Consider the following 13,261-nt stretch of genomic DNA (forward strand, 5'->3'; position numbering starts at 1 on the left):
CGTGTAATAGAGAACTCGACCTTTACCCCAAACCTCCCTGGTCCAACCTTCCCTGCTACTGTGGAGGGTGCCCCCTCCTCCCAGTCACCCAGGATCCCTGGGTGTCACCCTCAGTGATTCATTTTTCCCCATTCCCATATCCAATCAATTGTTGCACCTTTGTAACATCTCTCCAATATGCCACCTTCTCTCCCATGTCACTCGCCCCCATCCTGATGCAGACTCTCACCATCCCACATGTGGACTATTACAATAGCTGTTGGAGGGGAGGCTGCATGCCTCATGTCTTCCCCCCCTCAAAACTATCCTCCATTCAATTGTCAAATCCATCCTTCTGAAGTACAGGTCTGACTCGTTACCCTCATCCTCAATAAACTCCAGGTGTCTCCCTGTCATCTCTACAATCAAATAAAAAGTTCTGTCTTTCAAAGCCCTTCCTACCCCAGCCTGTCCTCCCTTTTCAGTCTTCTTACACCTTGCTCCTGGACACATCCTCTTAGATCCAGTGCTCCCAGCCTCCTGGCTACTCCTGAACACAACCCTCCATCTCTTGATTCCAGGCAAGTTCTCGGCTGTCTCCCATGCCTGGACTATTCTCCCTCCTCATTTCTGCCTCTTGGATTCCCTAGATCCCATCAAGTCTCTGATACAATCCAACCTTCTACAGGAAGCTTTTTCCAACCTTTCTCATTTGAGTGGCTTCTCTCTACTAATTTCCCCTGATTTATCCTGTATCTAGCTTGTTTGTAAGTAATAATAATAATAACTTTTATATGCACTTATTATATGCCAGGCACTGTGTTAAGTGTTTTATTTGATTCTCAAAACAACTCTGGAGGAAGGTGGTATCATTATCCCCATTTTACAGATGAGAAAACTGAGGTTAAGTGATTTGCCCAGCCCTAGTTGTTTGCATGTTGTTCTCCCCATTAGACTGTAACCTACTTGAGAGCAGGGACTCTCCTTTAGGGTTAAGGCAGGGTTAAGTATTTCCCTTAGCACATACTAAGTATCCTAGAACATAGTAGGTGTTAAATATTCATTGACTGACTAATGAAATCACATCAGGAAAATAAATAACAGATGGAAGCAATGGAGAGTAACCAAGAGTGACCACAAACAGTCAGAAGCACTGTGCCCAGAATTAGCTGAGGCAAGAAATGAATGGGAAATACAAAAAAAAAAAAATTGTATGGCACCATACTGAAGATCAGGGGAGAGTCAATGAGAAGCCATTTCCTCCTTGGGGTGGATGGGCTGAGAACAGTTGATGACAGGGAGAGGGCTCCATCACTGATGCAGGCACTGAGGCTGCTGTGAATTTGGAGGGAAGTCTCTTGGAGGGAACTCCAGAGATGCATTGTTGGCATGCTGCCCAATATTTTTGTCAATGACTTAGATGAAGGCATGGATGGCAAGGGCGTCACCTCTGCTGGTAACACCGAGCCGCCAGGGAGAGTTAGTACAGCATTTTACATCCAGTGGGAAAAAATAACCATCACACACCTGAAGAGTGATCTTCTTAGAGTTGACTATTGGATTTTCACCCTCTCCCTGTCCCCTTAGTCTCACACCTTCTAATCTCTTCTGGGAGCTAACCCTTTCAAACATCCCTAACCCTCCCACTTTCACCCTCTGCTGCTTACAGGTAGAAACAATCCTACAAATAGGATCATTCCTCCACCCACACTCATCCTTACAAAGCCTTCAGCTGATGCCTGGGAGCAGATACCTCCACCCTCATATCTCCACTCTTTCACACTTAATCTCCTAGAAAACGTCATCTACATTCATTATCTCCTACTCACAACTCAATCTCTCACAATCTGGCTTCTGAACCAACCTCTACCAACACTGCTCCCCAAGGTTACCAACCACCCAGCCAAGGTTACTCAATAAATGAAGCCAGGGCCCTTTCTTAGTATTCGTCCTCTCTGACCTTTCTGTAGCTTCTGAAGTTGTTAACCTCCCCCTCCCCTGGGGACTCTCCTTTCCTTGGCTTCTGCCAACTGCTTCTCTGGTTCTCCTCCTGACCGGATGGTCAGAACCTCACTTTTCAGTGTCCTTGGCTTTATCTCGTCTGCCTCCCTTCTCCCTATGATGGGTTGATGCCAAATGCTCTGACCTTGACCCTTTTCTGTTTTCATGCTGCAAACCTCTCTCCCTTGATGATGTCATCTTCTTGTACAGATCCAATCATCTGTTTCTTCACTGGTGACTCTAAAATCTGTCTATTTAACCTTAACCTTTCTTCTGGACTTGGGCCGAGTGCCCTCAAATTCCTGCTGGACATCTCCACCTGGATGTTCCTCGGTGTGCCAAATGCAACATGAGAATTATTCCTGCTTTCCCCCATGCTCACGCCTCTCCTAGCTTCTCTATTTCCATCGAGGGCACCTCGGTCCTCTCAGTTACCCAAGCTCATCCATAAAATGGATACCATTCTGATTTCTCTCCTTCCTCAACCTCCTTGGTTAAACCTTTTCTCCACCCACACATTCAGGAGTTTAGGCCAAACCCTGACCACCTTTCACAGAGAAGAATCTCCTGTCTAATCCTAACCCCTCCCTACATCTGCCAACATAATTTCCTTAAGGCTCTAGGGAAATAGAGGCATAAGGTTGTAGTTCTAGGAGGCCAGAGTATGATGTGGATATGCAGGTAAAAGGTGGCTGGTCAATGGGAATAGATAACTCAGAGGTCAAGTGACCCTCTCTGGGTCTCCTATCTTCAAAAGATAAGAAAGAGCTCTAGGTAGGAACTTGGCTCTGAGGGGAGAAGCTAGGGGCCAACTCACAGATGGAATGATGGCGATAAGAGTGTATGCATACATGCACTATAAGGTTTGCAGAGCTCTTGACCAATACTACCTCACCTGATCATTATCACAACAACTCTGGGAGGAAGGTGCTATCATTATTCCCCATCCTACAGATAGGGAAACTGAGGCAGGCAGAAGTTGAGTGACTTGCCCGGTGTCACACAGCTAGTAAGCATCTGAGGCTGAATTTGAGCTCAAGTCTTCCAGCTAGCTGCCTCTGGGTAGAAGTAAGGTTAAAGAAAAGTTCTTGACCAAATCCCTCCCCACCTCCACCACCCAGGTGGCTTACCACAACAGATGACTCTAGCATGGTTCTGGGACTCACAGCCATAGTTGGACCATCCGTTGTATTCACAGTCCCAGAGGGCTGACTCATTCCCATGGCAGTGAACACTGCTGAACCAAATCTGCTCTACCTCCTCGCCACCATCAAACCAGCTCACTGCGTTCTGGGGGGAGGGGCATCCGAGCTGCCTACACACCACTCCGGCAACATCCTTGTTCCAGTTGTTATCACAGACTCTTCCCCACTGTCCGTGCACTCTCACTTCCACCAGCCCAGAACAATTTTTTGTTCCGCCCACCAGCCTCAGTTCCATATCTGCTCCTTCTGCAAGAGAGACATGGGGAGAGAGACAGCAGTGATGGGGAAAGCTGGGAAGGAGGAGGGAACTCCACAGTAATTCCTGTGGTGGGGTAGAGGTGAGGTTAGAGGAGGGAGGGGGAGAGGGCACAGGAGGTAGGGAATCCTGGTACAAAGCCTTGTGGGGTCAGAAGAGAACATGTTTCCCCTATGGACCTGGACTAAGTCTTAGGGGCAGAAAGTACTGTCCCTTGGGTCCTGAATACTAATGTTCTGGCAACCCCCCCATGTGTCAGTCCTTGTGGCCCCAGAAATGTTCTCTCTGAGGTTAAGGCTCTGAAGGCACAGGACAGGTCTGAACACTGTAAGGGACATTTGGAGCAGCAAGCTGTGCACTGGGCCCCTCTGTTATCGAAACCTGAAGGCTTGATCCAACCCACGCTTTGGGATCCCTAGAAAACATCTGTGAGTTGCTGCTCATTAGCATCGTTGTAACCCCAGAATCTAGGTCAGTGCCAATTAATTCAATTTAATATTAATAATCAATTACATGAAGCAGCCCCCTTGCCTACAGAGTTGTGCTGAGTCCAGGCCAGGTCAGAAGCTGGCTGGCTTTCAGGCTCTGCCTCTGCTCCACATAACCTTATGCCCAGCCTCCTTCAACAGGGTCCTCCCCATGGGCCTCACCTGAGCAGACCAGTCCCACATCCTCATGATGGTTACAGTTGTGCTGACCCCATCCTCGATGGCTGCAGTCCCAGAGAGACGACTCATTGCCATGGCAGCCAACGTCATCCATCCAGATGGTGCCAGTGCCGATGCCAGGACCCACCGGCTTCTGAAAGTGGTAAGCTGTTCCACAGCCCAGCTGCCGGCACACAACCTCAGAATCCTCCTTGCCCCAGAGGTCATCACACACGGTCCCCCACTCACCCTGGACCTTTACTTCCAAACGTCCTGTGCAGCGGTTGGGGCCACCAACCAGCCTCACTTCCAGGTCTGCTCTGTCTAGTTGGGGACAAAGCTTCTGTCACCAGAGAATATGTCAGGCAGATTCACACACATACACTTACTTACACACTCACACACACTCACACACTATACGCTCACACACACATACACATTTGCACACATTCACACACATATACTCTCACACATTTACACACACACACACACACACACACACACACACACACACACACACACACACACCAGGAACCTGAGCTGTCAGGTGAGGGTCCTGAATTCTCTGGTCTTTTTCCACAAGAAGTAGACTGAAAGCTTAGGGTGGAAGTTAAGGGCTGGAAGTGCCCAGAAGGTATCTCCCTTTCCCCTTTCCTTCCCCTCTCCTCCTAGCCACGCTTCCTCTTCTTCCTGAGACCCTGACCTTTCTGCCCTGCCCTTCCTTGGGATCCCACACCCTAATCTCATTTTCTAACCCCATTGACACCCTCTAGAACCTTCTGTTTCAGACTGGATCCTTCCAGCCTGTGAGTTCATCAGGTCTTCCCAGCTTTGACTTCAGAGGTACCATCAGAGAGACACCTAAGCACCCTATCAAACCCCTGCCACACCCACATGGATCCAGGAGTTCTGCTGAGACCTCAGGCATCTCTAGAGTAAGCCCTTGGGCACAGCCTTGCTCTGCCATCATGCCCAGAGAGGAGGAAGAGGAAGGCAGTGCACACTCACATAGAATCTAGCATGTGTCAGGCTCTGGGATAAAGGCTTTTTACAAGCATCCACTCCTTTGATCCCAGAGGCACACTCCTGGGTGCAGAATGCCCTGCCCTGCCCTGGCCATTCACATCAGGGAGGTATCAGGCAGGCATTGGCTGCCCTAGGATGGAGGTGCTGGTCCTAGACACAGCTTCCTTATTAAAAGCCTTCTCTCAGCTCAGCTTCTCTCTCTGTGTATTGAGGCTAATGAATTCCTGCCTCCTCTCCTTTCATCCTTAGGATTCAAAACCAACCCTGGGTTCCTCTGCCCCTTTTCATCCCCTCATCTATTCCACCCTCCCTGTCCCCTGGGCCATTTCAAGACTGCTTCAACTGACAAATTCTATTTCAGAGTCCATCTCTTCCTACCCAGTCCCTCCATCTTCTGGTATGCTCAGATGCCCATCTGTCTCCTGGCCCCCTCACCAAGGTGGCTGCTCCATCTTGTATCCCCAGCTTCAGGAAAGGACGTGGGTGGGCTCCTGGCTCCCCCAAGCCATGTTCAAATGTCCCTCTGCCACAATCCCTCATCACTCACCTCAGGTCCTCCTCATTCTTCTCAGACACTCGTCACCATCAGATCACTTCCCCTCTTCCCCAATTCATAGTCTTCTACAGCCCCCCCAGCATATCCTGTACCCCTCTCCAGTTCCCATGACTTCTCTCTTCCATTGCCTCACTCATGCACAAGGACAATCAGTCACACCTCAGACCTTCTTCAGCTCTTCCCTCCCACTTCAGATCCATGCTTCCCTCCATCTCCTATACAGCTACAGCTCAGCAGATTGTGTGCTAGGCCTGGGATTGCCCAGGTGGAGGTCAAGCTGGACCACATCAGTGAAACCAAACTTCTCCAGGACATGAAAAGCCCTCCCCTCTCTCCTTCCCCTGCCCCCAGCTCTTCAGTCTCAGAAGCATCACCATTCCAGGTGACCCAAAGGGCAATGAGAGAGTATTCTGCAACATCCCTAGGTATGATCAGTGAGAGAGGGTCTCACAGCTGGTAGGGGAGGCAGGTGACAAACGTACAGAGAGCCCAAGAATCACAAAGTAGCCTCAGGGTCCCAGGGTGCTAGACAGAGTGCCTGCCCATGCCCATGCTCAGGAGCCTCACCACAAAAGAAGGTAAGGACGAGGTGAGATCTGCTCCAGGGAAAGGAATGCCCACATCAGGGAGATCGTGTGAGTCTTTGCCAACATTTTATTACAGTATTTGACTGTAAACTCCTTAGGGACCATGGGCTGTCAGCTAATCTTTGGTTCCATCTATGGAACTCTCACTATAGAAACCACTGCAGCTGAGGGGGATTGGAAGCTGTGGGGGCCTCGTTGGCTTAGTGAGCCCACTGGGTCATGAGCCATTGTGTGTGTCTGGAGGAGACATGAGGACGGAAGGCCAAGGTATCATTATTGATGCTGGTGTCAACCAATGCCTATCCTGATGCTTTATTCTTCCTTTGGCTCCCTAAGAAAGTTCCTTTGAGCATACCCAACTTTGACTTAGCTGAACTGTGATGAAAGGAGGTTTATCCAGCAAGCTGGGCCAGAAGTGGAGGTGGTTCTAACTGACTCCCACCTACCAAGATTAGCCACAGGAACTGGGGCTTTTAGAAAGGTGGAAGCCTGGGAGAAGGAGAACCAGGGCCCAGCTCTTGGAGCCAGTCCCTTCCCACAGGAGATGATCTCCTCTTGACTCTGACTCATGAAAGTCAATCAAGAGGGAAGATGGGAAGATTGGAAGGAAGGGGGCCCTAACTAGGCCAGATCTTGGGCAGCCCGAAGGCAATCACCCAGCTCGGGCATGAGGAGAGGGCAGAGGGTTCTCTGACATGCTCAGATGTGGGCACTGTCTTGGTACTTCCCACTTTTCCCAGGTCAGGTCTGGGAGCAGGGTCTCTGGGTGAATGCATTTATTCCCAGGAAGTTGGCTTGTCCTCTTTCTGGGGATGTGGGAAGAGGCAGGTGAGTCTTACCTGAGCAGTTCACCCAGGCCTCCTGCCTAGGCATGCAGGGCTGCTGATTCCACTGACTGTGTCTGCACGCCCCAACAGCTGACTCATTGCCGCGGCAGGAAACGTTGCCCAACCATGAGTGTCCAGATAGATCACTAATATTAGACCAGCCTGAGCTGCTGACAGCAGAGGGACACCCCAGCTGCTTACAGACCACAGAAACCTCATTTCTGCCCCAGCTGTCGCTGCATAGTGTCCCCCACTGGCCCTGGAATTTCAGTTGCACTAAGCCCTCACAGGGGCTGCTTCCATTGACCAGCCTCAACTCGGGCTCTGAATTCCCTGCAAAGGAGAGGCAGACCAGAGTTACACGAGAGGCCAAAGGTCATGGGATCAGGATTCTGATGTATGAAGGCTTGGCACATGCCCCGTCCATCTAAGATGGAGTCAGCGACATGGAAGATGTGTGGACATGCTAGCTTAGCCTGTCACATGGATGCGGGCTGACTCACTGGAAGAGCCTGAATCTTTAGAACCATCTGTCTGGACCCTACGAGGGCTTTTTCCTTCTTCCATGTTAGAGGCTAAAGGATTGTTGCAATCAGCCCATGTGGTCAAGGGGGAGAGCCTCAGAATCACCTTTCTCCCTCTGCCCACCAGATCATGGGGCCCCAAGAAACAGGACTAGGTTTTATTCTTTTGGTCCCCATGCAGGGAGAAGACTCTCTGATCTGGTCTGGCCACATAAGACAGGACCTGGTGGTCCAGGGGCCCAGGCTAGATGTTTCAGCCAAACCAGAAGCTCCATCCTGAGGAGCAAGACCGATGTGGTCCCCTTGTGGACAGTGGGCTCTTGGCCAGCCAGCAGAAGCTCTGCTGGCTTGTTATGTGGGAACTGAACTTTGCACTCCCCACCAGAAGTGGTGTGGGGAAGGGGCAGGTATGGAGAGGAGGGCACTAGGGAGGATTTCTTCTCTAAAATATTAGGGGAGAGAGGGAAATGTTTGTTCTGGCTATATCTGTGCAACAAATATCCTTTGTAAAAGCTAATCCAATGCTGAGGGGCTCAAGGCAATTGGAATGCTAGTCACTATGCCCCCCTCAAAAAATGTGGGGCACAGAAGAGAGGCCCCCCAATCCCTCCAGAGCACATCCTAGAGAACCCTTGGGAGGGAGGTGTGGGAAGGTCAAATGTAACAGAACTGGCCCTGCAGGAATGGGGCCAGGGTCAAGCCACTTCACATGGGAATTCTCTAGGGTCTCTCAGGCTTCCTCCATTCCCTTTGCTCATTCAGAAACAGTTGTCTGAATTCTACCAGCTATCTCAGGCTCCAGGGCCAGGCTAGGACAGACACTGGGTAGAGCCCCAATATGATGCCCCTGCTCAGATGTGCTTCTCTGACTCCACTTTTCTCCCACAACCATCTCCCCATATTTGTATCTTTTTACTCTTCAAACCGGGGGCCCGAGGGTCGAACATTTAGAACCGGAAAGAACTCCAAAGTCCTCATTTTACAGATAAAAAACTGAGGCACAGAGCAAGGTCTGGTGGTGCAGGCTGGAAGCCACTGACACATTCCCATCCACAAGGCTGGCCAGGACTACCCACAGACACATCGGAAAACCTGCCTCCTTCACAAGCTCCCTTGGGATAGAGTCGGAGGCAAGGATACTTCATCACTCTAGTTATCACCTACTGCGGCATCTGCTCCCAGATCCTCAGAATCCCACCTGGCCTCAATATACTGCAACAGCAGCCTCCACAGCCCTCTGCCTGGCAGGTCTGGCCTTGGCTATTTTGTGGCCTTCCTCACACTGCACCCTTTCCTTCTCTTCCTTCCCAGGGAATTTTTTCCTGGAATTTTGAAAGCTGTCTCAACCCCTTTCTTCCTTTGCCAGACAACCACAGCTTTTTTAGGGTTAGAAGGGTTTGGAGGAGCATCAGGTCTTTTCAGTTCCTGAAGGTGTGACTTCTAGGCAGGGCTCATGAGAGAAGAGCCAAGGGCCAAGCAGACTCAAGACCTGGCTTGCTAGTTCCACCAGCTGGCTGCCCTACAATGCTGACAAAGGCACTGCATAAATTGGAGCTGATGACATGAACAGTCTACCTCAAAGGGCAGGAGTGAAGGAAGTGCCCAGAAACTGCCCAGTGCTAGACCAGGGCCAGCTGTTGTTCTGCACTGGGGTATGCCCTAGGCTCCCTGGAGCTTCTTCATAGCTCCAGGCTAGGAAAATGGGGAGCAGAGGGACCCAGAACCTACCAACACAGCTGCTGAGGAAGCAGGTACTGACCAGCAGGAGGGAAAGGCCACAAGTCCAGCGAGGCAGTTGGTGCCAGCATCTTCCAAGTTCTGTAGGGATGAGAAAACCCCAAGGTAGAATTGGAATGACCTCAGGGCCTTGGCACAGGGAGGCAGTCAGATCTAGGGAGACCTTCCTCCTCCTCCAAAACAGAGTGACACAGAGATACAGACCTAGACTGAGGAAAGTTCAGACCCAAGCTCATGGGAACTCTGGGGGCACCATGATGATCCCAGGCCCCGGTGGAGTCCTGGAGGAGAAAGGCTTTTAGGAATGAGACTGAAGGTGTGGGCTTCCAAATGGCCCATTACAGTCTCTGCCCCTAAATGCATTTATTGCTTCTACTAGAACCAGAACACATCATAATTGCTTCCTTATTGGCCAACTTTGAGAGTTTGGAGGGTGCTGCCCTTATTTGATTCACCACTTCTCCCCTCCCTCTTATGCATAGCCCCATTCCAACACTTCCACTGCTTCTTCTCCACATGGCTTCTCTTTCCCTTCCCTCCATCTTCTTTCCATTGACCATTGAACAATAAGCTTCTTCACTGCCAGGTCCGCTCAACTATCCCTTCCTTCCTCCAGGAGTCCATTTGTTCCCTTTCAAAATCTATCCATGAGTATGGCAGAAACTGGGCATAGACCTACATCTTGCACCCTATACCAAGATAAAGTCAAAATGGACACAGCATTTAGATATAAATACTGATACCATAAACAAACTGGGAGAGCAAGGATTAGTTTATCTGTCAGATCTATAAAGAAGGAAAGAATTTATGACCAAACAAGAGATAGAGAACATTACAAAATGCAAAATGGATCATTTTGATTACATTAAATTGAGAAGTTTTTGCACAAATAAAGTCAATGAATCCAAGATTGGAGGTAAGCAGAAAACTGGGGAAGAATTTTTACAAGCAATGTCTCTTTTCTCAAATATATAGAGAACTAAGTCAAATTTATAAGAATACAAGTCATTCCCCAGCTGATAAATGGTCAAAGGATATGAACAGGCAGTTTTCAGAGGAAGAAACTAAAGCTATCTATAGTCATTTGAAAAAATGTTCTAAATCGATTAGAGAAATGCAAATCAGACTCTGAGGCACCATATCACACCTATCAGATTGGCTAACATGACAAAACAGAATAATGATAAATGTTGGAGAAAATGTGGGAAAATGGGAACACTAATGCATTGTTGGTGGAGTTGTGAACTGATGTAACCATTCTGGAGAGCAATTTGGAACTATGCCCAAAGGGCTATAAAAATGTGCATAGCCTTTGATCCAGCAATACCACTTACTTCTAGGGCTATATCACAAAGAGATAAAAATGGGAAAAGTACAAAAATATGTGTAGTGGATCTTATTGTGGTGGTCAAGAATCAGAAATTGAGGGGATGCCCATCAAGTGGGGAATGGCTGAACAAGCTGTGGTACATGAATGTAAATGAGTACTATTGTGCTATATGAAATGATGAGCAGGCTGACTTCAGAAAAACCTGGAAAGACTTGTATGGACTGATGCCAAGTGAAGGGAGCAGAACCAGGAGAACGTTGTACACAGTAACAGCCACACTGTGCTGTGACTGACTTTGATAGACTTGACTCTTGCAAGGATCTAAGACAATTCCAAAAGTCTCACAGAGGAAAATGCTCTCCACATTCAGAGAAAGAACATGGAGTCTGAATGCAGATGGAAGCAGACTGTTTGCTCTCCTTTTCCTTTGTTGTTTTGTTTTATTGCTTCCTTCTCATGGTTCCTCCTATTGGTTCTAATTGTTCTTTACATCATGACTAATGGGAAAATAGACTTAATATGAATGTATAAGGAGAGCCTACATCAGATTGCACGCCATCTTGGGGCGGGGAGAAAATTTAAAACTCAAAATCTTACGGAAGTGAATGTTGAAAACTAAAAATAAATAAATAAATATTTTTTTAAAAGATGAAAAAAACCTATCCATGGCAAATATTATTGCCAAGGTTCCCTAGCACCCCCACACATACACCCAGAAGCTCTAAGATGATGGTGATGGTCAGAACCTAACACTCTCCCAGGCATTGACCCCCTCCACCCTCCCTCCTCTAAGCCTTGGAGCAGATGAATTTGCTCTAGTCCATTGCATAAAGTGGGTGCCCAGTAAAAAGGGCCTTCCTCCCTCCTGGGCCATCTGCTGCTGGTGAGAGAGCAGACACACTCTTCCCTCCTTTCTTCTTTTCTTCCTCTATCCTTTTCCTACTCTGTTCTCCCTCTTGCCTTGCTACTCCCTCTGGACCTTGTCCGGTTCACCAGATTGTGAAATTTTCACTGGGAATACTGACACATCAAAGTCTGATTTCTTGTTTCACTTTTTGCCTAGACTTAAGAAAGTAAAAACGTTAATAATTCAGTTTCCACTTCAACATGTTTCCTGCGATTTTGGAAAGCCAGTTGTTAGACACTGACTAGCACCACCTACCTCCCACTTTGTCCCTCAAGGCCAGCTTTGCTCCTGTTCTTATCATAGGCAGATTAATTCCTTGAAACCTTCTTATGCCTCCAGCCCTATTCTGAGCTCACTCGTACTTTCCCCATGTCTTCCACATTTCAGATCTTTTCTTAACCCCCATGTCCATGTTCTCTGGACTGTAAGAATTTCCCAAAAGACATCGATGGAGAGAAAGGAGGAAACCTTTACCTGCAGGTTTGGAGTGTTCAGGTAGCCACATTGTGGCTCTGCCCACCTCTGCCTTGTGTTGTCCACGGGCCCCCAAAGAAGGGGCACAGCTGAGCTCTGAGGATTCCCTCCAAGCAGCAACAATGTCACCTCAAAAGGAGAAGTTACCCTGAGAGCTGATGTTCCTTTTTATCCTTGCCTTCTCCCAATCATGGAACAAGGAACAACAAGAGGAAATTGAGAAACTTGGCAGCCAGATTTTGTTTAAGAATTAGGAAATTTTAAACTAAATACTGAATTCTGATGAATTTTCATATTTTCATTTCTTCATTTTATGTCAACACTGCTATGCCTTGGAGAAGGGATCTATAATAGTTCTTCCCAAAGAAAGGAAAACCTAAAGGAAACCAGGTTCAACCTTGACTACATAAATAACCCCTCTCCTCTTGACGGCCAGTGAGGAAAGTCACTTCTGTAGGAAAATGCTGGTTCAGCTCATCCCTGAAACCCTCCTTCAGGACAGGCTTACAGGAAGTTGGTATCCAGAAGAACCCGCTCCAGACTCCTGGAAGAGCTGGGTCAGTCAGAGATTTGGAAACAGTCACGGAAGACAGGAGAGACACATTAGGAATAAGCTAAGGCAAATGGGCCTATTTCCAGAAAGGAGGAAGAATAGAAAACTATGGGCCAGTGGTCTGGAATTCCAGGGAGAATTCGAGAGCATTCATTTAGAAGGTGGCTGATTACAAAGAGCCAGAAGAAGCTTGCGGAGGATGAGCACAGTCAGACCATAATAACCAGAGTTCACATCTCTAGGGCACCTCCAGGTCTGCACAGTCCTTTACAAAGATTCTCTCATTCAACTCTCGCAGAACCCTTCAGAGGAGCTGCTGTTATTATCCCCATTTTACAGATGAGGAAACTGAGGCAACCAGAAGTTAAGTGACCTCCCCAGCATCACACAGCTAGTAAGTATCTGAGGCCAGATCTGAACTCAGGCCCTCCTGACTCCAGGCCTAGGGCTCTGTGTACTCTGGCACAGCAGTGCCTTTGTCCCTGTTTCTTTTTTTTTTTTTCTGACAGGATTACTAAACTAGTAAATGAAAACATTATTATAAATCTAATTCATAATGATAATAGCTAATGTCTCTATAGCACTTACTCTGTGACAGGCACTTGACACATCTAATCTCATTTGATCCTCACAACAACCTTGCGAGGTGGGG

The 13,261-nt window shown here is 48.3% G+C and overlaps 1 protein-coding gene across 8 annotated transcripts in view; it reads right to left on the minus strand.

Annotated features, from left to right (window-relative positions):
• LOC110198680 (scavenger receptor cysteine-rich type 1 protein M130-like) overlaps positions 1–12,214 on the minus strand; it is a 42,972-nt gene extending 30,758 nt beyond the window's left edge. For 7 of the 8 annotated variants that reach the window (XR_013485129.1, XR_013485128.1, XM_078150656.1 and 4 more), the window contains exons 1-5: positions 12,057–12,214; positions 9,337–9,426; positions 7,097–7,417; positions 4,092–4,412; positions 3,111–3,431 (exon numbers count right to left, since the gene is read on the minus strand). Coding sequence is in view for 6 of the 8 variants with exons in the window: in XM_078150656.1 (XP_078006782.1) it covers positions 3,111–3,431; positions 4,092–4,412; positions 7,097–7,417; positions 9,337–9,426; positions 12,057–12,087 (1,084 nt within the window). In the remaining 2 variants the exon portion in view is untranslated. The remainder of the gene's footprint in view (positions 1–3,110; positions 3,432–4,091; positions 4,413–7,096; positions 7,418–9,336; positions 9,427–12,056) is intronic. The other variant, XM_078150655.1, reaches the window with a different exon arrangement.
• Between the last annotated feature and the right edge of the window lie 1,047 nt (positions 12,215–13,261).

This window comes from Phascolarctos cinereus, unplaced genomic scaffold (genome assembly GCF_003287225.1).
Source record: "Phascolarctos cinereus isolate Bilbo 61053 unplaced genomic scaffold, phaCin_HiC Scaffold_3;HRSCAF=262, whole genome shotgun sequence".
Lineage (NCBI taxonomy): Eukaryota > Metazoa > Chordata > Mammalia > Diprotodontia > Phascolarctidae > Phascolarctos > Phascolarctos cinereus.